At 25.7% G+C, this 24,895-nt stretch overlaps 1 protein-coding gene across 3 annotated transcripts; it reads right to left on the bottom strand.

The window, feature by feature from the left end:
• Nucleotides 1-796: 796 nt before the first annotated feature.
• On the bottom strand, nt 797-24,792 carry LOC136990469 (putative leucine-rich repeat-containing protein DDB_G0290503). Of its 3 annotated transcripts, XM_067288855.1 has the most exons (15): nt 23,566-23,632; nt 21,808-21,829; nt 16,073-16,400; nt 14,124-14,226; nt 13,860-14,010; nt 9,334-9,437; nt 8,202-8,307; nt 5,528-5,639; nt 2,400-2,557; nt 2,129-2,331; nt 1,994-2,045; nt 1,813-1,926; nt 1,426-1,494; nt 1,219-1,287; nt 797-1,141 (listed from the first exon to the last, which is right to left on the bottom strand). In XM_067288855.1, the coding sequence occupies exons 3-15, from the start codon at nt 16,386-16,388 to the stop codon at nt 1,112-1,114; spliced, it is 1,587 nt and encodes a 528-aa protein (XP_067144956.1). In that variant the 5' UTR covers nt 16,389-16,400; nt 21,808-21,829; nt 23,566-23,632; the 3' UTR covers nt 797-1,111. The 3 variants fall into 3 exon arrangements, 2 of the variants coding, with proteins under 2 accessions (XP_067144956.1, XP_067144954.1); XR_010883065.1 differs by lacking the exons at nt 21,808-21,829; nt 23,566-23,632 and adding an exon at nt 24,367-24,792 and having other exon boundaries at nt 1,219-1,308; XM_067288853.1 differs by lacking the exons at nt 21,808-21,829; nt 23,566-23,632 and adding an exon at nt 24,367-24,792.
• Nucleotides 24,793-24,895: the final 103 nt, after the last annotated feature.

Consider the following 24,895-nt stretch of genomic DNA (forward strand, 5'->3'; position numbering starts at 1 on the left):
TTAAAAAAAATCCAGCAACAAGTTGCTTAACTTTCCTGGCAACTTTTAAAATTTTGATGGCACCATCTGTTATAAAAAGTTATTTAATAAAATATCATATTTTTATTCATTATAAAATGGCAAAAAGCTTAATTTTGAGGGTAGGGATGGGTTTTATAAAATGTTATAAATGCTAATAACGAGTAAAATCATCATTAAGTCCGACCTTACTGGAGATACACACAACCCCTTGATCTTTAATCACCAAAATTAAACAGCATCAATTCCCCTAACACACAAACCTCCCTGAAAAATTTCAGAAATTTTCGACAAAAAACACAGGAGTTATTAAACTTCAAAGAAGGTAAACAAAATTGTGCCCCTTTACACACACACTAACATCACCCTCAAATTTCTTTGTATTTCTCGACGTTTCAAGGTGCCAAGTCCAAAAATGTAAAAATCTTGGGAATCATTTTTTGACCCATCACCATACTTTCCCTCTGTTATACATAACAGATGGAATAGTAGTAATTACTTACAAATATTTAAAGATAAACAGTAACATTTTGTATTTGCAACATAATAGTGAGAAAAACACACATTAAAAACAATTAAAATAGCACAATTTATCAAAGGAAAAAATACTAAGACAACTGCACAATATCAATAAATAGCACAAATTCAAATTTTTCACTTCAATAACAAGTCAAAACTTGATAAAAATTAATTTTATGAGTTCATTCATATATTGTTTATAAAACAAACTACATAAACATCAACCTTTGTCTTTTAAATGAATGAAGATAATGCAATATTTGTAAAATTCAAAGTATCTTTATTGTGTAGGCATTTGTATGAAAATTATTATAGGAGAAGTTTATTTACATTAGGAAATTAGATTTTATAATAAATAGCATATTAAAAAATTTCATTCACAATTTAAATACAATACTTATATATAATTTAAACAACTTTCAAAAGACTTTATATTGTATATATACTGTATATGGAACTTTTTATACATAACAAAATTTATAAAACAGCACACATTAGCAATAATCTCTCGATATTAAAATTTTCTAAAATATTGGATTGGATTGTTAACTGGAATTGTCTGATTTTATTTTTATTAAGTTTTCTTTACTTTGGCATCTGCAGCCTGTAAATTAAAATTTTTATCTTAATATAAAAATTTTATTTAAAACATAAAGTCTAACAAAGAAAATATCCACTTACAAGTTTTGATTCAATATTTTCTAATTTCTCTTCTGTCTTACTTATTTCTTTTCTTTTCTTCTTAATATTCTATTTAAAAGAAGTAGTTTTCTAAAAATATTTCAAGATACTAATTTATTTAAAGTATTACAATTTTTGTTTAAGCTATCATTTTTATAAAATAAATATATATAAACACAAAAAACTAATAAATGTAAATCTTAATACCTCTTCAACTTTCAACATGTCATCTTCTTTCTGTAAAATTATTTTAGCAGTCAACTGTTCCAACTTTTTCTAAATTTAAAACACATTTTGTTGTTATAAATAAAATATTTCTTGTAGATGAGAAAAATTGATTACAAGCAACTATAGAAAACAAAGATATTTAATTGGTTCAGTTACTTAGGATAAATAATTATTAATGACTATATTTAGTAATGTCAATATTTAAACTAAATCCACAAAGAATGGTAAATTATCTGCTAACTTTCAATTTCTGAAAATTTTATTCTGTAACATATAGGGACAAATTTGTCCCTATTGAACAACAAATTGAATTTTATTCTTTTAGAATCATAACTTATTTCAGTATTCAACATTGCATATACATACTCTGTTCTGCTTTATGGCTAAATTAATCAATCTTTCTCTTTCTAGACTCCTACGAGTTAGTTTCAATATTTTTTCAGCTTCTTTCAATTCCCTCATTTTCAATTTATTTTCTTCCTGTGTGAATATTTAATTACAAATACTTAGTTTAAGAATTAAAATTTGTTTTTTTTTATTAACTTACTTTTAATCTATTTATTTCATGAGTAGCTGCATGTAGTTGATTTTCTAAGCTTCTATAAGAAAAATAAATAAATTTTCATTACTGGTAGTTATGCTGATATTTTTCCATAATTTTGACAAGAATATATTTATAAACCTAAAATGTTCTTCTTGATCAACAAGTTCATTCTGAGCAAGAGTTTTGAGTACTTCAATTGCATTAATAAAACGTTTATGATCTTTTTTCCTTTCTTTAATTAATACATTCCATTCCATATGAGGAACAATTGCAAGAGATACTGCACCTTCCAGTTCTGTTATGCCAAGCGAATGAGCTAATGAATTTATAAGATTCAAATACTAAAAAAGAAAATTAATATTTAATATCATGCATGATAAATTAATTCACAGAATTTTGTATAACTTACAGTTTCTTCACATTGTTTAATTGTATCATATAAAAAGATTTCATTAAAAGGTTGCTCTTGAATAACTTCTAAATTACCAGTGCTAAAGGAATGATTATCGTGCTTCCATTCATTTAAAGGATTTAAAATATTCATATCGAAATTTTCTTTGGAATCATCTGTAAAAGAAGTTGTTTTCAAGTTATTTATTTATTTAGCAAAAAGTTGAATTCACACAAAACTGTTTTATTAAAATAGTTTTTCTTGCTATCAAATCTTGAGTAAAAGAAGTAATAAAAAAAATTTAATTGAAATTAATATAAAGACTAAAATGTAAGAGCATTTATTTTTCATAATTTTTGTCTCATAAGTCTTCTGAAAAATAAATTTCTTTTCATGCATCTAATATGTGATTTATTCAACATATTAATAATATACAAAGAGAATTACAAAAACTTTTATATTGAAAAAAACAAGAAGGAAAAAAAAAATATGCAAGTACAGCAAATCACAACAGGCAAATCCCTAACAAAATATATTTGTATCAATATATAAAGATACTGTACATGAGAATGCAATAAAGTCAAATATGAAGATTTATTATTCTAAAACTCTAATATCATTAAGCAGATTATGTAAAAAAAATCAAATTAAGAAAACTTCAAAACTGAATAAAAGTATAAATATAATATGTACCCCAGCCCCATCATATGCATTCTAATTTATAACAAATATTTAATTAATACACTTACAATAATTGTTTAAACAATAACTAATAAATAATAGTTAAAAACTCTAATAAACAATAATCAATGATAAAATAAAATGAAAACACTGTTACAGTGGAACCTTGCTTAATTAATGAGCATAATTCGTTCCAGAGTCTTACTCATAATGTGAAACACTCGTTAAGCGAAACAATTTTTCCCATAGAAATTAATGTAAAATACGATAATGCATTCCACACTGAAAAAATGCTCAAATGTTTTATGTATAACATTTATTCAAAAAAAATTGTACAATATACACTGTTAAGGAGCGTGAATCATCATTATCGTTTCTTCTAGCATGGAATGAACCATCCTGGAATGAGAATTCGATTTGCAGAAACAAAAATATAAAAAAAAAAAGTCACAGCTAATATGTTTGATAAACACTCCAAACAATATGCCAAATTCTTGGGTTATGTAAAGGCTATAATTAAATATTAGAAATTAATTAATTTTACTAGAGGTAGGTGGTTATGTTTCCATCTCGTATTAAATTTAATAATTATAAATAGTTAATTTTTAATTCAGACATTTCTAAAATTTAATTTGGAATCAGTCATTAAATTTAATGACCCAAGAATTTGGCATGCTTATTATATAATGGGCTATGGTTGTTGATGTTTATAAGTAATATGTGTGAGCACAAGCTTGGAAAAATATGTGATTACAAGCGACAATAAAATGCTAGCGGAATGAGTGCTAAACACAGATTGATGGAGTATGCTGCATGAGCACAATTCGGAACTTCCCCTCTCCTCATTACTCATGTGAAACATCGCTCATTAAGCAAGGTAAATTTTTACAATTTGTTTTGTTCATTATGCAAAATACTCGATATGCGAGGTGCTCGTTAAGTGAGGTTCCACTGTATTTAAAATAGTGCAGAGCAAATTAGTAAAATAAAAATTAAAATAGGGAGATAGTGTTTGAGTTAATTGTCAAGTGGATTGTGACAGTCTTATGAGGTGTTGGTCAAATTCTGGCATTTTGTAGGATCTAAAAGGACTTTTTTCTAGTACTTGATATTTCCTTTTCTCATAGAAAAATGATATAGTACATATAAGTCTGTTTCTATTCAAACATCTCATGTCAATGAATGAGTCAGACCAATGTAGCTTTATTATATAGATACAATGGGTGATTGGTTAATGAACAGTTTGGATTGCAAACAAATCAGACAACAAATACATGTTCATATAATGAACACCTCACAAGAAGTGATGTAAAATAATAAATACTGATTGGTCTTCCCTTGTCTCCAGGTGACAATTCAAACCTTTCAGAGCATGGATGACGACATCAACACTCAACCCAATACCGATCAGATAGTATTCCTCCAAACTTTGAAACTCTCTATTGTAATTCCAGCTTTTTGCTTACAACCTTTCTGACAAATAACTTTTTATAGTCTTTGCAAGACTGTTAGGCACTCGTTAAGTTTTGTGTTGGTTTTTATTTTATGAAGGCGAGAATTTAACTGTCATATCAGATATTCATTAACATTTTATCATAAAAATTTTGAATTTAATTCAGGTCTCACATTTACATAATTCTTTCATGCACTAGTTTATTTCTGTTTTCTGAATTTTTGTAAGTGCTTTTCTGAACTTTTTATTTAAAAAAGAAACTGTGATATTATTATGGAGCCTAAAAAGAGTGGAGTGTCACGAACCTTTCTCACCATAGAAACCAAGCAAGAGATAATAGCCAAGGTAGAGAATGGACAGAAGATATCTGATGTTGCTAGGCAGTATGGCTTGAACAGGTCTACAGTAGGCACAATCTTAACTAAGAAAGATAAAGAAGATTCAAGCAGCTAAAGGAGTAACAAAAATCACATCTGAGAAACAAATATGTGCCAGCCATGATAAAATGTAGAGATTGCTTTTAATTTGGATAAAAGAAAGGGAAATGAAAAGAGATGTAACTAGTATGATTATCATTCAAGAGAAAGCTAGAGAAATTTTTGAAGAACTGAAGAAACAAACCCCACATTTGTCACATGAGGAGATAGAATTCAAGGCTACCACTGGATGGTTTGCAAAACCATCTAGAAGGAGATCTGGCATTGAACATGTGATAATTCATGTGAGTCTGCTAGTGCAGATAAAGAAGAAACTGAGAAGTTCTGTCTCAAATTTGAAGAATTCATTAAAAAAGAAAAATATTGTCCACAACAAATTTTCAATTGTGATGAATTGTTACAAACGTTAATGTTATATAAATGTTATACAGAAGATGTGTGTTATATAAGCCAAAAATTGTAATAAATTTTTGGTTTACATAACATGTAATATTTTTATTCAGAATTGAATTTATATAAATAACAAATTTTAATTTTTTAGATGATTAAAATTACAAATTAGAAAAAATTCATACCAATAGAATAAAGACCATCTTCTATCTGACTTATTCTATTTTGGAATTCTTCTAACCTTTGTTGATGTCTCTCTTCTAAGCATCTAGTTCCAATAGTTGATAATTTTTCTTGCTAAGTCATGATATATATTATTTCACTTGCATATTTAAAATTATCTTACAATTTTATATAATTTTCCATAAAAATATCAGTTTAATAAATATTTACTATTAAATATATTTCAAATTATCCAATTAATAATATCAGATGTGAAGATTGAAAACTGATTTAATGTATACATTCTAAAACATTTTATGACATCTTTAAGAAACTATCCTTTTATATAAATGAATAAACTAAATTATTAAAATAATATGCCATTACTATACAAAATTTTAGTTTAGACTGAAAATAAGTATTGTTCTGTAAATAATTTAATGCAGCTTGTTAATTTTCTTAAAAATAAATTTTTATTTATGTATATTTGATAATACATTGAGCCTCCATTTACTAATTAAAATAATTAATTTTTATATTATTCACTAATCTGCTCATAAAAATTGCATATCTACACATGGAATTTCTAAAATTAATGACAGTAATGTCTACTTTTCAATACATAATTGTAAATTGCCTTTATGATTAAATGGCCTGTTAATTAAACTTAAAAATCAGAAGTATCACTGAATATGTAAGTTATAACAAGAAAAATATCTGAAGTTATTATAAAAAGTTATGAATATTTGTTAAAATAATTCCTAAATTTATAATATAATGTGTATGATTTTTTTCTAGTAATTCTCAAAACAATTTAAGTATGCTTTTTTTACTTTAAAATTAGTTTATTTAATTGAAGGCAGAAAAAAGTAAGTATTTTTCCTGCCTTCAATTAATAATTTTATAAGGAATGGCTTGATTGCTGACTATTGATATGCTTTCAATGTCCAGAAAGTAATTTAATATTAAGAAATTTACAAAATACAGTCAACTCCGCATAAGTCGACACCCCAAAGGGAAGTGGAAATGTGTCGAGTTATCCGATGTGACGACTAAAGCGAGGTTGGAAAAAAAACCACAAAACTACAATTAATAAAATACAGTAGTGCGTTATACAGTAGTATAGGCTTACAATACATTGTGTCCTCCATTTACAATTACTCTGTAGATGAAAAACTGAAAAATTCGTTTAGTGTTGTTTGTTTTGAGCACTTAACTGTCTCGACTTTCTTTTTCAACGATCACAAACGCCTTGAAAATATCATCTTCGCAATTGTCAATCGTTGGCAAGTAACATCTAAGGATTCTTAATGCCTCTAGCATGAAAAAATGCAAAATTGGATTCTGGTGTGACATTGATGTAGATTGTATATTTTCTTTTTGTTTATCTGTTATTATTTTATCCATAAAAAAACATAAAATGTTAACGCATTTTTATTAATATGTATATATATATTAATAATATTAATATATTATTGTATTACTAAATCTATTAATTATATATTAATAAATAAATCGAGTCTCCCTCCTGAAAAAAAAAAAAAATGAGTTTGCACCACACGTGCGGAGTGAATTCATTTTTTCAGGAGGGGTGATTACTTATCGGAGTGTGGGACAGCAAAAGTATATCGATTTATCCAGTGGTGATGAGTTAAACAGTGTCGAGTAAACCGGAGTTTTTTAACACTAATGCCTATGTAAGTTGGCCAGGACCACAAAAAATTGACTACTTAACTCGTGGTGTCGAGTTATCCAGGCGCGTCGACTGTAGTACTTGAAAAAAATTATTCAACAGTCATGCTCATATGTATATTATTTTTTGTATGCTAATTATCATCTATAATTTATATATTTCTGATTATGATGAAAATAATGAATTATGCCATTTCTGGAATGAAACATTATAATTTGATGTTCAGAAATAACCTAATTTTTAAGTTTTTGAACGCACAGCAATAAGTACAAGTGTATGACAAGTACAGCTATGTACACAAAATATGCATAAACCTTTAGCACTGGTTCTAACACCAATCAGTTACATGACTTGGATGATTGTGTTTCTGCCATTTTTCTTATAACTTTCTGCTTGCATTTACTTTGAAATAAGTTGAAGAATTAGAATATAAAGATTATTTAAATAATAAAAATTCTGAGTGTTAATTATTAATTATTACAATAATTATGTAGAATAACTTAAAAATTGATGTTTTGTATTTTTTTAAGAAGTGAATTTGATACGACATTATTTATGTACTGTACAGCGACAATGCTCAGTTCTAACTGACAGGCCAAATTGCACATAAGTTATAGGCAGGCAGATAACATATATTTTGTATATTCTAAATACTAAAAGAAGGCCTATTTCTATCATTCATAAGTGATGTATCAAATATGTTCAGATACAAACTGAGCTACAGTATCAAAGTTTCTAAAATTTTTGGAAAATATAAACATATCTAAAACTGGAAATCATGAAAAAATAAAAATATATAAATTCAAAAAATTATTTCAAATAGAATTTTGAATACAATGTAAGAATTTTCAATTTAACTTATGTATGTATGTCTATAGAAATGAAAATATCTGATATTATTTTTATTGATTATCATAAAATAATTCAGCAATCATTGGCCAGAACATTATTATATCATATTTATAACAATTTTAATAATGAATATATGAACAAATAATACTTACCTCTGTTTGTGAAATATTAAAATCAACTCTGTTTTTTAGTTTCTTAATTATTTCTTCTTTCATTCGTAAATCTTTTTCTAATCTCTGTAATCTTGCATTAAACTGCCTGTATGAAGAGAGATTTGTGTGTTGTTATTTTTTTTAATTTTGAAATTATTATATTCAATTATGAATAAAATTAGTTTTTAATTAATAAATTTTAAATATTTTACTGAAAACACAAGTATTTCATTCATGCTGTATAGTTAGGAATAAAAATAAACGTAAAATTAAAATAAATGAATAAAATGTTGTTAGCATCATAAATCAAGACCTGATTAATGACAACTCATGCATATCATTCTTAATGCTTGTGAAAAAATAGATTATAATCTATCATTCAAGTTATGTAATCTGTACAGAATTGTAAAACATTTTTGATTAATTTTACTATATTTTTTATATGAAAAATTTGTCATTATTTTTTAATAATTATTGTAATTTGTATTATATTATTCAGTTTATTGTATTTGAAGGTGTTTAAATTCCAGCTTGTATACACAGAGATCTAGAAATTCATTCGTTCATTTGCCATAGATAAGTTGTAAGAGTGTATTTTCAGCTTCATTTTGAGCATGTTCAATATTAAACTATAACAATTATTTTCTTTGTGTAAATATCTTTATGACAATTTCTTTTACATGAGTTTTCATCTAACAAAAGTATTTCTGTATGTCTACAATGTAGTAAAAATTAAAAAAGATATTACAAGTAATGTTGAATGTAAAAATGACAAACAATGAGTTTTTTAAAAATTGTCTATAAAAATACACTACTGCTATTGATGAGTAAAATTCTGTGGTTTATAGATCTAAAATTTCCTATAAATATTAAAATGTATTCTATTGTATTGTATTGATCATTACAGCATCATTAAGTTTTGTGTGATGAGAACACATTTATTAATTTTAAATCAATTTATGTTGTTTTCAGATGTTATGTTTTAATTTATATCTAAATATATTTTGGACACTGCATAGAAATTAATACAAACTGAAGCATGCTATAATTATAAATTTTGCTAATTACAATTGGTGCATAAATAATCATGCTCAAGCAACATTTAACTGAGTGAAATGTGAAAAATATTTGCCTAATTTCCTTTCTTTGTTTTAATATCACAGCTTCTTTTCCCTCAACTCCAGCTCTAAACTGAGTATTTTCCATCTGTAATCGCTTGATGTGATTTTCTTTTTTCTATGTTAAAACAGTATAAAAAGAATTAGTTCATTTAAATGAAATGTTTTAATATACAGTGTAACCTGATTTATGAGTTCTTGAAAACTCATAAATTACAATCTCAAAGCTTTCTTCATTCTTTCTTATGGTCAAACTTTGTACAAAATAACGTTGTTCCAGGATAACCCAATCACCTTACGAAAGTTTCCAAAATAACATTAACCTAATCATCAGTTTTATTTATTCACTTAATGAGCAATTATTTATTGTGACATTATCACAATGCTGGGCTACAATTTTCAATCATTTTTTTAAAATTCATTTAATTTAAAATATATGCTCTCCACCTCAAATTAATAGTGTCTTGCTCCTGTACATAATACTTTTCCTGTTAGCAATATAGTCATGCCAGTTATCTATCTAACTCCTTTCAGGAGGAATTTTTGAATTGAAATAATGTGACTTCCAGTTTTCATCAGAAGTTCCTATATAGTTAATCAGGGCTTCCTGCCCCTCAGTTTTCCATATCTGATCTTGAATTTCATCTACTAACACTATTCTTGAGATTAAGAAAAGACAGACAACATAGATGGATCACAATGAAAATTTATAGATCTACAACTTTTTCAAATTTCAGCCTAATGAGATAAATGAATATGAAGTTATCAAACATTTCTTTATTTAACGGTAAGAAGAAGGAAGTTAGCTAAGACAATACATAAGCAAAAAACTAGTAAAATACATTAAAATATTTTTTTAATTAATGAAATTGTAATCCAGAGATAAAAATTTCACTAAACTGCACAATCACATTAGATCAATCTTAACAAATATATATTGTATATAATTCAAAGAAAATGAAAATTTCCATCAAATTAGCTTTGTATAGATTTAAATCTCATTGCAGTTGTCATTAAAATATTGCATTCTCATAAATATTGGTCATTGATTGTTATTAAATATGTCATTTCATAAATCAAGAGGAGAGACAAAATAAAAATAATTTGTTGCATCAAATTCTTACATATCATAAATCAGGATCACACTGTATTGATTCTATTTCATTACAGTATATTTTTTGCATATGTTTAGAATTAATATAGACTACCATGTAAAAAACATACATTTTAATATATCAAAATTTTATTTATTGTTATTAAAATGTTTATCACAAAAAATAAAATACATCTATATGACAAAAAACAGTTAATTAGCACTAATAAACCAGACATATTATACTCCTAGCCTATTTAATTAACCTCTCCAAAATGCATTTTGACCTTAATGGCCCTTTTCAATTGGATAATGTGCAAAAATCAGAGTCTATGGTGACTATTGCCAACATTACAATATACCTTAGAAGTACAATAACTGCAAGTTATTATAGTAAATATAAGTTATATCTAGAGCTGTAACAATAAAATACTATAAACAAGTCCAGGAAAAAACCTTAGGAATAGTCTTTTTGTCTTCTTTATTGCTGTGGTTATTTTCATTTTCTTCTGTCTCCTCCACATCTCACATCACACCATAGAAGAAAATAAAATAATCACAACAATAAAGAAGACAAAAGGACTATTCCCAAGGTTTTTTTCCTGGACTTGTATATATTATTTTATTGTTACAGATCTAGATATAAATTATATTTATTATAATAATTTGCAATTATTGTACTCCTAAGGTATATTGTAATGTTGGCAATAGTCACCATTAGAGTACCTAGGTATCAGAGTAGCGACATACAAGTCATCACCGCCTATCATCACCACTATTTTTAAGTTTAATAAAGCATTTTTATGAATAAAATGCTTTATTAAACTAAAAAAAATTGTCATTCCTTAATGTAAACCCATAGACCATGTGATGACAATTGACAGAACATGGCGGAGATGACTCGTATGTCGCTACTCTGATATCTAGGTACTCTAGTCACCATAGGCTCTGATTTTTATACATTATCCAATTGAAAAGGGCCAGAAAAGCTGATATGCATTTTGGAGAGGTTAATTAAATATGCTAAGAGTATAATAAGCCTGGGTTCATTAGTGCTAATTAACTATGTTTTTTTTGTAAATTCGTAATACAGGCAAGAAGCTTTTTAATATATCTATGTGAATTTCATCTCATTTAAAATTCAAAAAAATATAATATTAAATCACTAATTATCTTTAATTTCTATGTAAAAAATAAGTTTAAGAAACATTACAAGATAATTTGCTTTCTGAAAATACATACACTTTATTTTGTGGGGAGTCAACTGTAGTGACTCTTGATTTCAAAGAAATATTTAAGCTTAAATAACTAAATATGCAAAATGGTATAATATAGATAAAACATATTTTATTGTATATTGTATATTAAGTATTTTTTGACTATCAGTTTTTTTATTTAAGTAAAAACAATTTAAAATTTTGTTCAATTAAAGAAGCCTAAATAATGGATTGTTGCAAAACAGAACACTAAAATATATAGTGTTCTTCATAAATACCAAGTGTTATCACAATATTGGAACTGTTTCATTTATTATGATTATTAGAAATAACAGCAAAGCATACACTATGCTACAACTAGTATAATTATTCTTTATCTTCATTATCAAAATAATAGCTGTTACTTTTGATCAAAAATACTGGATAGCCTCCAAACACGTTCACATTGACTACAGATACAGAAAGTTGTGATAATCAATAGACATCACTGTATAAAAATATATTGCTATACATTAATACAATAATCATTATCAAGTTCTTAGTACATACCTCAGATCTGTAGTATTTTCTAGAAACATACAGTGGCATAGTGAGGGGGGTGCAAGCAGTGGCGTAGCAAACATAACTGGCGCCCGACACTTTATATGTGTTTCTGGAGGGGGGTGCCAATAGTTTGTCTTGGAGACCATTTGGGCGCCACTCACAGAGGGCGCCCAAATGGTCTCCAAGACAAACTATATGTGTTTCTAGAAGGGGGGTGCCAGTTATGTTCGCTACGCCACTGGAAACAATAATGATTATTACAACAATAACTATAGAAGTTCTACAAGACAAATTATACAACAATAACTTTTATTTATTTTAATTATGTTTTAGTATTGTTTATTTATTGTCAAACCAAAAGTTAGTGGTTCTCAAATCTTACAGTTACATCTCAATAGTAAAGTGTTCTACTGGGATGTGAAGAAATGATTGTTATCATCATTTATCATTAATAATAATTTTTTAGTACAACTCCCACACATGATATTTCCCACACTATCCACTAGTTTCAATACAATATAGCATTAAAAAACAATTTCCACATTTATTTCATTAAATCATCACTAAATGATAAGTATTTCTGTATGTTGTCAAAAAACTGCAAGAAACTATTAGTTTTATTAAAATAAAATATATGAAAACTACAGGTCAGTAAGCTTTTATGGAAATTGCAGGGACACCAAAAGGGAAAGGAATCTCTAAAAACTTAAAACCACTGCATTAAGCAAAGAAAATTCTCTTTGAAATGTCAATATAGTTGTTACAATAATATTTTTATGCAATTTAGTTGTTGAAAATATTTAGTGGAGTATCTCTTCATCCAATACCTACATTATTTTAGCAGATAAATATCATAAATCTATGAAAGTTTACCTGCATATAGCATGAAATGTATACATGCACAATTTGAACAAATTTTCTAAATACAATATTGCTAATTCTTTCTGGCACTATTTTAACACTACAAAAACTGATTTGTGTAACAGGTAATAAAAATCTCTAGATTTTGATGTTTATGAAATATATGATATTCTTACTATTTTTCATGAATTGTAATTTTTATAATTGCCTGAAATAATCTCTTCAACAGGATGAGATTATGTTGAACATTTTTGCAGTACAACTGATAATGTTCACTAATTCTTCATCTATTGCTATTTTTATTATCATATACATTTTTCTACCATAAAGTTGAAAAATATAACCTTTTCTAGATATAATAAAACAATAAGCAAACAGCACTATATTTAAAAAAGAATTTAGAATTTAATCAAAAAGTCATTCTTTTATATTTCTGTAGTGTTTAAACATGTACTATAATGTTTCTGTCAGTGAGACAGCATCAGTGAAAGTATAGTATTTCCATGCATCCTCAATAGCATATGAGCTATTGAGGGTGCATGCAATGTTGTGTGTTATGGAATGGAGGATATTATTGAGGGTGCTATTGAGCACCCTCATAACATCCCCTAGAAAATTGCTTGAGTCAAAACTTTTTGTACTTTTCTCCTTTTTTTTTAATTCACAAAATCTAAAAGTATATTTTCCATTTATAAAATTATATATATATATATATATACTTTTTGTATTAATCTTTATTTTTTATATTAAAATACATATAAGATTTTTTATTAAAAGATAAAAAATATTTCTTTATGCATTTTTAAAATGAAAAAAAGAAATTTACCTGTATAATATCATTATAATATTCAATTTCTTTCTGATAATATTTTGCTGTTTCACTTCTTGAAGTTTTTAAACAAAGTTTAGTTGCTTCAAGTTGTTCGTTAAGATGTTGAATTTGATTTTGTAAAATATCTTCAGGCATAATTTTATACCTAATTTTAAAAAATGCATTTTATTTTTTTATAAATTGATTAAAATAAATAAAATAGTCAAATATTTAATTTTATTATTTAAAATGAGCACTTTAAACAATAAAAATTATAACCTTTCATTTTCTGTTACATTTACTTCTTTATCGAATTCCATCTCACTTGTTTGAAAATTTATTTTGTTAGTATTCTTATCACATTCACTTTTTTCTTGAAGAACTAATTTTTAAAAATAGTAATAATTTTATATTTCATAAAGAATTAAATTAAAAACTTTTATAAGTACAGAAGTCATTCTAAAAGTAAACAATGTTTGTTTCTCTAGATATTTTTATTTAAGATAATGAAACAAAATGTATTTTACAACACACATGATACCTTAGCTATTTTTCCACGTATTTTTCACCATACAAATTTAAACATTTGTCAAAGTGTATCACCAGCTTTTCTATGCCTTCTGCGCACTCAGTTACCGCCAAGTTCTTGAACCAGTCATTAACAGCCTTTTTCAGTTCGTTGTCACTTCCATAGTGATTTCCAGCCAAAAAATCCTTCAATTTTGGGAAAAGATGGTGATCGCACGGAGCCAAGTCAGGGCTATAAGGAGGATGTTCAAAAACTTCCCACTTAAACTACTGAAGCAAATTCTTTGTCAACACAGCAGCATGTGGAGATGCATTATCCTGAAGAAGAATAATGCCTCCGGACAACAATCACCACTGTTTGTTTTGAATGGTACGACGTAGTCAGTGAAAATTTACAGACAGATAACCAAAGTTTATCTGTCTGTAAATTTCAATAGGGCAGACTTCTTTTGCATTCAAAACCATATTACACTACAAACCTCATACTTGGCGGGATCTTTAATTTTGTCACACTATAACAGTAAATGATTGTTGTGGCTTGCTGTTAGCATCAGACTGGCGTGAAAAAATGGGAAGGTCCATGATGCAGTGGTGGGGGAGGTGGGAGAACTGCATGGGTCATCAGATCAAAACTTTTTTTCTTTTAGAATGACCCTTGTATAAGTAGTAAAATGTATTTCTAATAAAGTCATCTTATGACTATTTTTTTATCAGAACAGCAACTTTAAATTTAATTTACTAACAATTTGATAGGAAAATGTACTATACATAATACAATATAGTATTAATAAAATCAATTTCTTTTAATAAAATAATTACCGTATTTACTTGGATATAAGATGAGGTTTTTATTAATTTATCACAGCTTCAAAATTCTAGGTCGTCCTATACATGCGAGCAAAAGATTCTTTGCGTTTTTGCAAAGAATTTTTGTGAACCATGTATTTGCATGTTTTACTGGATGCTTACCCTCTTGTATTTAAAAACAAGTATTTTATCTGGGTCGTTTATTCCTGACAATATACAAGAAAGATTCAAAGAGGAAAAGCAAAGCTTTTGAATTGAATTCCAGATTGAAATTCCAGAATCACACGGGAGCACGATATAAGTTTTAATCCACTCCCACGTGAAAATAGATTATTATTCGAAAATCAGAATTCTGAGAAACTCATAAGTGTAATCAATGGAGAGTGGATTCGACTGTTAAGAATTGAAAAAAAAGGTTCCCAATTGTCCAGCTTTACGTGATCAAATAACGTTGTCAATTTTACAAGATTTTTCCTTAAGGTTTAAAATGCAAGTAATTTTTGTGGGACAATGTGGTGCATTTACATTCATTTGATATTTTGCTTGAGATTAAACAAAATAAAATTAGAATTGTATTAATACAGCCAATTTTCTTTATTTTGATCTTTAAAGTCACACCTCGTCTTATATGCGAGGCTGTCTTATATTCAAGTAAATACAACATATATTGTGTAATGAAGTTAATAATAATTCTATACATTTAAGCATATATAATGATAATTTTGAATTAAGTTATTATTTAAAACTATGTAAAATATAAATTTTCTAATTAGCAATTAGTCCATATCTGCTTTTACATCTTAAACATATTTTGAGTTTCTTTTTATGAATAAAAAATAATTGAAAATTATTTAAAGTATATTTTTCTTTTAATTATTTAATAGAAAACTTGCCTGAAATTATTCTTTGCATTTCAGTTATTTCTACATCTTTTTCATAAATTAAATGCTGTGCTTGTTCAAAATGAATCTGAAGTTGATGTATGACATAACTTTGCTTTTCGGCATTTTTTTGCCATGCAAGAATTTCTTCTTTATATTTGTTTTCTAATTCGTTCCATTCCGATTTTATTAACTCCAATTCTCTTTCTTTCTCTTCTTCTGTTTCTTTTAATTTGGTTTTAAGTTCACTTTCTCTTAATGATATTAAATTTAATTTATCAGCCATATCACATGCCACATTCATATGTTGTTTTTTAACATCCTTCATTTCAGCCACAGTCTAAAAAGTTTAAGGAAATTTCAATAGTAAGGGATTGAAAAATTCTTAATATAAACAAAACATTAAATACCAGTCATGAAAACATCAATATCATATTTATTTTGGAGGTAACTGTTGTCTTAAGTCATCAATCTGTGTCTAAAGAATCTAGTAAGTCCAATTGTAGTTATAGATTTTTGTTAATATGTGATTTATATTACGGACTTAAGCTGACAAGTACAGAGTAAATTGTAACTAAATTATTATGCATAATTAGATATAATGCATAACAAATTTTAATAAGAATTTTTATTGTAAAATCCTAGAAATTATTTAATTATTGTTATTTTTACAGATAAATTTAATTTTAATAGAATATTGCAATTTTTGATCAATAGATCATCTATTATATATCTAAAATGACCTATTTTAAGTATTTATAAAACCATCTTCATGTTAAAATATAATGCATAAAAGTATAAACTAGAATTTAATGATTATATTCTTGAATATTTTCAATAATACATATAGAAAATTCAGTTGTATCTAAGTAATCCTTTACATGAAGAGATCCCTTATGACAATCCACCATTGGTGTAACTACAAAGCTGGACAGCTGGCCTAAAGAACACTATACTGTTTATGTTGGATGTGTACAGAACTTACTGCTAACTGTACAAGAAAGCTTTATTTTTTTTTATGAAATAGCATTAAATTATTAGTTTTCTGTTCACAAATTTGCAATTCATTTAGAAAACAATGCTGACATGAATGAATAAACTTTATAATCATTGTTGCATCTAGATTAAGATTCTAAGCCTTCTATCATCATATTACTTGACCTTATAATTGCACTTTTCATCATACTTATTTTTATCTTTCTTATTTAAATTATTATTGAATTATAGTTTAAACTTTTCATTATGAGTAATATTTTTTAATTTAAAAGTTGTAATTCCATTTCATAAGAGAATTTTTTCCTATGATTTTCTGATATATATTTTTAAAATCACAGATTATTTTAATCTGCAATTCATTAATCATAGTAAATAAAAAAATTCTGTCATGTTTAGTTATAAATATTTAAAATCAGTAATTTAATACAGTTAATCCTAACTACTATACTAGTATATCACAGAATATAGAAATAAATTAAGTAATAATTGTATAATTAGATAAGCTAGCAATGAAAAATAAAATTCAATATAGACAAAATAATTGGATAAAATTTTAATAACATTAAATTCCTATGTAATAAGACTTTGTTAGATCTGTAGCATGCTGATAGTAGTATTATTTAATAGCACTTGATTTATTATTAAAATCCTTTCAAAGTCCTTTAGTTCTACTTTTTGATGTGATAAGACAGTCTTTTAATCAATAAAAATATTAATCACACCAAACTTTAACATTTGAATTTAGAGATCTACTATAACACTAATACAGGATAAAAAATTATGGAGTGAATATTTTTTCTATTTTATTTTATGAATGTTTAGTTCAATATTAACTATTATAAAAGATATATAATATAAAATCTTTGCAAAGATAACACAGAAGTTAGAATCAAATAACAAGCAAAACTTTTTGCTCTTAAATAGTATCATATTCATTATAATCAAATAAAAATAAATTTAAAAGTACTACAATTATTTGAATTTTATTATAATTAAAATGTCTAAGCTTAATTGAAAGTCACATACTCAACACTCAAGATTTCAAACATCTCAAAATAAAACATCTTTATTTACAACTAACTATTTATATCATTTACAAAATAATACATTTGTATTAATCACTAAGTAACTTTTTAATATGGACAAATCCTTTCACTATTATTTCTCTATAATGCTACCAATTTCTTTTAATTACAGTGATCAATAGGAACAATAATTCCAAACATGTTCAATCAGGAAAGCCAATATCAACATTTCATATTTTTCTTTGTCCATTAATTCAGAGATATTTAACAGTTTCATTCTGAAACTTTATTGACTAATTACAATCAAAAGCAAGCTATCATTTCTACTAGTCAAAATCAAAAGTAAAACTGTAGAATTTCTCTTAGTAATCTTACTAATTTTCTATACAAATAAGGTACATAAATTATAAAAAACTTGTTTCCACATTTCACATATACTGCATCATTCATAATCTTATGACAGTTAACAGATTATAATCTTAACAGTTTTTTAAATTCACATTTTAATTAATATTTTTGAAATGAATACCACTTCTAAGACTCATTTAGCAAAATTTTGAAATGATGAGGATTGTTTTTATATTATTTTAATGACAACTTTTACAACAGCTTTCTTGTACTAATTATATAATTCTAATTGATAATACTATAATGGCTTGATTTTTAGATCATGATTTATGTTCACAAATAGTTCATAGCATATATTCTTTAAAAAGAAATACTATAAAAAAATTTTTCAATATTGGCAAATTTAAACTAGAAAACTTTGTCATTTCAATAAACTGAAAGCTAGAAGAGTAATATGACATCTTTGATGTATATCTCAATGTTGACAACTTGGTTCTGCAATGCAACAACCACCAGATTAATTTTAAACCTGAGATATTATTAAATATTAATGTGAATTCTAATGAGTGATTATTACTAAGTTTAAAAATATTAACTAATTATGTTTTAAATAATTAGTTATTATTTAATAATTATGTTTTAAATAATTGCATAGTAAGCTTTGTTTGCCTTCAAATAAATATTCGAGTAAATGATCTGATGTCAGAGAACATTTTGGTCCAATGTGAATATAAATAAAGCTTATCTAACTTATTCATTTTATTTATGATTGTCTTCAATCTTATTCCCACATTAAGTAGGAATAATAATATTTGTACGTAATATATAATCATAGAGACCAAGAAACTACAGTATACTTTCCACTAGCTAGTATTTAAGGGAATAGCATGAAGAATCTACTAATAGTTTAGAACATGCCAATCTGATTCAATTAATTGGTAACTATACAAGATTATACAATCTGATCTGTATTAAGGTTTAGTAAATCTATCATTCTGCAAAATGTATAATATAATACAATGACTTAGGTAAAATATTTTCTTCATCACATAAAAATAAAAGCTGCATCATTTATATATAAGCTGTAACAATTCCTATACTTTGGAAAATGGACATAATATTTTTTTAACAGTATATGCTTCAAGGAAGACTGTTTTCAAAGCATAATAAAAATATTTTTCTCAATATCTTAGTCAACAAGTACTTTCCAGTAATCCTTGCTTAGATATAATGAGATTATATCAAACTCACAGTTTATTTTCCATTAGCTTATATAATTTTTCAAAAATATATTAATATAAATATATCTATCTCATCACAGCTAACGTTATAAAAGTTAATTTCAAACAATAAAGTTAACTACAAGTATTTTGATAACATGACATATATACAATTCTTCTATATTGGCACAATAATTAGGTACACAAAACACAACCTCTAATTATGAAGCAGGAATTAGTTCATTTTTATTTGGGGAAAAATAAATCTAATGTTGTAAATTAATTATCTACCGTTATATGACTTTCACAAGAACTTTCATCAAGCACCAATATCCATTAGTATTACAAAAAAAAACTAGATTTTTTTAATTCTATAATAGAGTACAAATGGCATTATCATAATCTAAATTACTGAAATATTTAGTCTTTCATTTTTCTTTTATATAATATGATCCAGAAAAAAGTTATTTTACTAGATTTTATTGTTTTAAAAAACACTGATATTATGCATCTATACTATATATCAGATGATCTTTTTAATGTTAATATAAAAATATCAAATATGCTTTTCTAGCTTTTAAAAGTCTGACAATTAATCTTATATTCAATGAGAGAGTTAATCTCTCTATTTGTTTAGTCTGAAATAAATAATTTTACAATAGAAATGGTAAAATTTATTTTAGTTGTGTATAGTTTATTTTTTTCTATCATTAATTTATTTTCATGTTTAGGGCTGCTGCAAGCAGGCAGGCATACCAATATACACCACACATAGGCACCAAAAAACATTCTTAATTAAATGCTCGATACGAATTATCAAATGACAAAAAAATGGAACAAACACTACATCGGAAATGTAAAATTGTGAGCTCCAACAGTGTAGGTATTAATACTTACATTATATATTTTTATGAATTTATAGTATTGCACAATCAAATGTATGTAAAGTGGCCCTGATGGCAAGTTTCTCGTCCAGTGAGAATAAACTTATAGACTAGTACATAACATTGCCAGACATTCATACCATCCAAACTCAATTCAAAGGAGTTTTGATGGTGATTAAAAAATAGAAATTTACAGTGTATTTGCACTAATTCCTAAAGGGAAAAAATAGGACTCTCATACAAGTGCAAGATACCCTATAAGTGGCATTGCCCACAATCTCATTTATTGTCATAAATTCAACAATTGTTATTACCACAATTCAATAATTGATGTAGCCATGTTTAAGGTTATAATATGTTTTTATTTACTATATTTAAACATTCCTTTCTATAAGGAGAGAGAGTAGTTGGGCTACAGTTTGAAAAGAATTGTAGACCTATAAATTCCCACTGTCATCCATCATCCATCTGTCTGCTTGTCCTTCCTTAATCTTGAGAATGGAATTAGATAGATGAATGTCAAGACCAGTTATTAAAAGATTAGGGGCAGGAAGCCCTAATTAACTATATAGGAATTTCTGATGCAAACTGGAATTCACATTATTTCAATTCAAAAATTCCCTCTGAAAGGAGTTAGATAGATAACTGTCATGACTATATTGCTAACAAGAAAAGTATTATGTACAGGGGCAAGACACTATTAATTTGAGGTGGAGAGCATATATTTTAAATTAAATAAATTTTAAAAATTAAAAATATAATAAAAAATTGCAGCCCAGCATAATAAATACTTGCTCATTTTCTTTTAGTATATATATATATTATAGTAATTTAGAATGAGTCTAACTAAAAGAACTATTGTTTAGTTTAGCAGTTTTCATTTTCTGCCAAAATAAATGATGATGACAGTTTAAGTAATAAGCTTATGTCTAATGTTATTGTATATTTAGATTGTAAAACAGCAGAGAAACACATTCTTATATTTTCAATTAAACTAAAGATTTAATTTTCAAAAATTTTAAAGAAAACACTTTGCAAAAGTTTACTTTCTTTGGCCCCTTATCTTAAAAGAAATTCAGCTAATATATAGTACAATTGCACATTAATGGATCTCTGAAATTTGTTTTTTTGGAGGAAAAGGTCCATAATTTTTTTGGATCATCCTAGGTAAACTTAATAATTATCAAATTTCACTTAAAAACATTTATCATATGATCAATAAATTTATCTTGCATTAACAAAATTTAATCAATTACAATGAAATTTTCAATTACATGAAGAGTAGTCTTCTTTAGACTATAAAATAAAAACATAAGAATAAATAAATATTCATATATAATTTAAAATATGATTTTTACAGTTTGAAAATCTTTATAGACTAAAAATATATACAGTATATTGTTAAAATTTTTTGATAATTGAATAACATCTAAATTAAAAAAAATACAATAAACCCCTACTAACTCTAACGGGAGGTGAAGGTTGTCTGAGGAGGTGGGTATACAGTTCAGTAATTAATTATGATCAGCTCTATACAGAAGTTTTACTGCTAAAATTATTATTACAGGAAATGAACTCAAAAGAATTTTATGACATACAGCAGTATACAGTAATATAATGCACAATATCAAAAGCATTCATTAATTATAATATGTCTACTGTCAAGAAATTTTAAATTGCTGTGAAATTTTTTGAAAAAATTTGTCAGGGTTATGATAAGTCTGAATTGGCAAGGGATTTACTGTATATATGTAATAAATTTTAATAAAAATAATTTTTTAACAACTGAAAAATTATTCAATTATCAATATTAGAATACGTACTCATCAGTATAAAATAAAATATAAATATATATTTTACTTTTAAAAATCAATCATTTCTTATCTAGTTTTGATTTATCAAAACAATATAATCTAATATTAACTTTTTCCCCCCTTTTTTTAGAAAGTTGAGCATTTAAAATTTAAATATTTTCAAACTAATGATACTTATAATTCAGATTCAGAAGACAAACTTGAAACTAAAGAACAAACTGTTTAAAATATTTAAATTTTTATGAATGAACAATTAAAGAATTCTACTTCTTTCAAACATTTTTCTTCAGTAAATTTCAGAGATTTTAGATAGAAAACAATGTCATTAGTATCGTTACAAACATTCAATCCAATAACTCAAATTTCAATTAAAGCCAAACAATCTATCGGGCTATATTACGGCCAATTTGGAGAGACTATCTGATTTGTGAATAAGAGACTAATTTGATTCTTCTTTTGTTTTTTTTTATTTCAGATAAGATACTGTTATTTAAGTGTGTTTGTTTTTTTTTCTTTGGATAGTTCTCCCACTTCTAAGTTTAAAATTGAATTGATCTTTGTATTGTAGCTATAAGTTATGTGTATCTATGATTTGTGTTAATGAATACATTGTATGATTTCTCCATGCATCATGGTTGTACCAGTTTGCTAAGTAAATAAATAAAAATTAGCCTTAATATATCCCAATAATCTGGCAGATTGTTTGAATCATGAAAGAAACTATATTAATTAAAACCAATATAAATAAAACCTGTCAAGAAAATGAACAATGGTAAACAATTAAAAAGTAAATAAAATGGAAATGAAGTGAACATAACAGAATTCAAATACAAGAATACCAAGTTTTAAGTTTGTCTTCTGAAGCTGAACTACATGATTCAGAAACATTCAAAAATAAGACTGAAATTAAAGTTTTGAATATCATTATATGATAAATCCGGCAATAATTCTATTAAACCATATTTTTAAAATTATTAAAATGTCAATATTATCAAGTGATATAAACAATAATATAAATAATAATCATCGTATCTGTAAAAGCTCCATTTTCTGAAACTGCTGAAATTAGATACTAAATTTCCTCTTTATTAATCCTTTCCAATATTAGATTCTAATTTACTAACCCTCTTTCTATATTAGTAAAAAACAAGAATAATTTAAAAATGATTAATAATAATAATATTTTTAAATATATCAAAATTAAATTTGTCCACTGACTCCCAAATAACACTGACAAGATAAATCTATTGACCTCTCAGGAGCTATAGCCATCAAGTTAGGGAACCTCTGATCTAAATTATGTTTCAAAAATAAAAATTATATATTATATATTCATTACAAATAGTTTCATTATATTATAATGAAAATCATTATTGCTAAGAGGTGATTTTAAATTTTCTTATTATTATAAATACAATAATTGCAAAGACTTACCTACATGCAAGTTATAAAACAATGAATTTTCAATTAATAAATATTATCTAAGGTTATTGTTTTCCTTATCTATTGTAAGTTGCCTTTAGATAATTGGGTCATCCAATTGTCTAATTTCAATAATGTTTAGATCATTTACTGATGATGACTGATCAGAAATGTATAATTTTTTCTTTTTGTTTTTTGAATTCTAAAATGTTTCCAAAACATTTTTGTCCTCAATAGTCTACTATATGTTTCATCAGTCATCTGATGATGTTGCAAAATTTTTTGTCATTATTTTATATACAGGTACCATATATTATCAACAATCTAATGCATATTTAGAAAAATTTGTGTAATATTTATAATAGATACATTTTGCATATAATAAAAAATATTTTATTTGATATTTGAGGTCTTGTGTGTGTGACAGATTATAGAAAATAAAAAAAAAATGATATAAATGTTTTTTGACATACCTAAACATTTAAATTGCATGTGTTGATTTTCTAAATAAGTCTAGAATTTATTAATTACCTATAAGATTCTAAGTGTTGGAATTTTTAAAATTAATTTTACTAAGATAAAGCATTTATAACTTACCAATTCTAATTCTTGTAATTTTTCTGGAATACTTTCTTCAATTAAATCAGTCTGAATTCCAATGTCAATTTTATTACTTTGATTTGTTTCTTTTCTATAAAAATATTCTCTATCAGATTCTTCTATTTGAGTTCCAATTTCATTCATTTGAAGACTGCAAACTTGTATACCTATTTCTCTCATATTAATAATAAATGAATATTCAGTTCTGTAAGGAATAGCTTCTTCAAACTTGGCTGTTTCTTTAGTAATATTTTCATGAATTTCTTCTTTTTTAACTATATTTCCATTTACATTTTCATATTTATACTCTGGTTCAGATTGAGAAAAAATATTTTTATCATAACTTGAATCTTTAAATAAATGAAATTTAGGTTTCTCTTCAACTAAATTATTAAAATTATCTTCAAGAAGTTCTGTTTCCATATCTAATGAATTTTCACACTTAATTTTGTTTTTAGAAGTTCTGTTTGAATTTTCCACTAGTTCATATAATAAATCTGTTGAGACATTAGAATCACAGTTCAAC

The sequence above is a fragment of the Centruroides vittatus genome, unplaced genomic scaffold (assembly GCF_030686945.1).
Source record: "Centruroides vittatus isolate TY-2023 unplaced genomic scaffold, ASM3068694v2 scaffold_932, whole genome shotgun sequence".
NCBI classification, from domain to species: Eukaryota; Metazoa; Arthropoda; class Arachnida; order Scorpiones; family Buthidae; genus Centruroides; species Centruroides vittatus.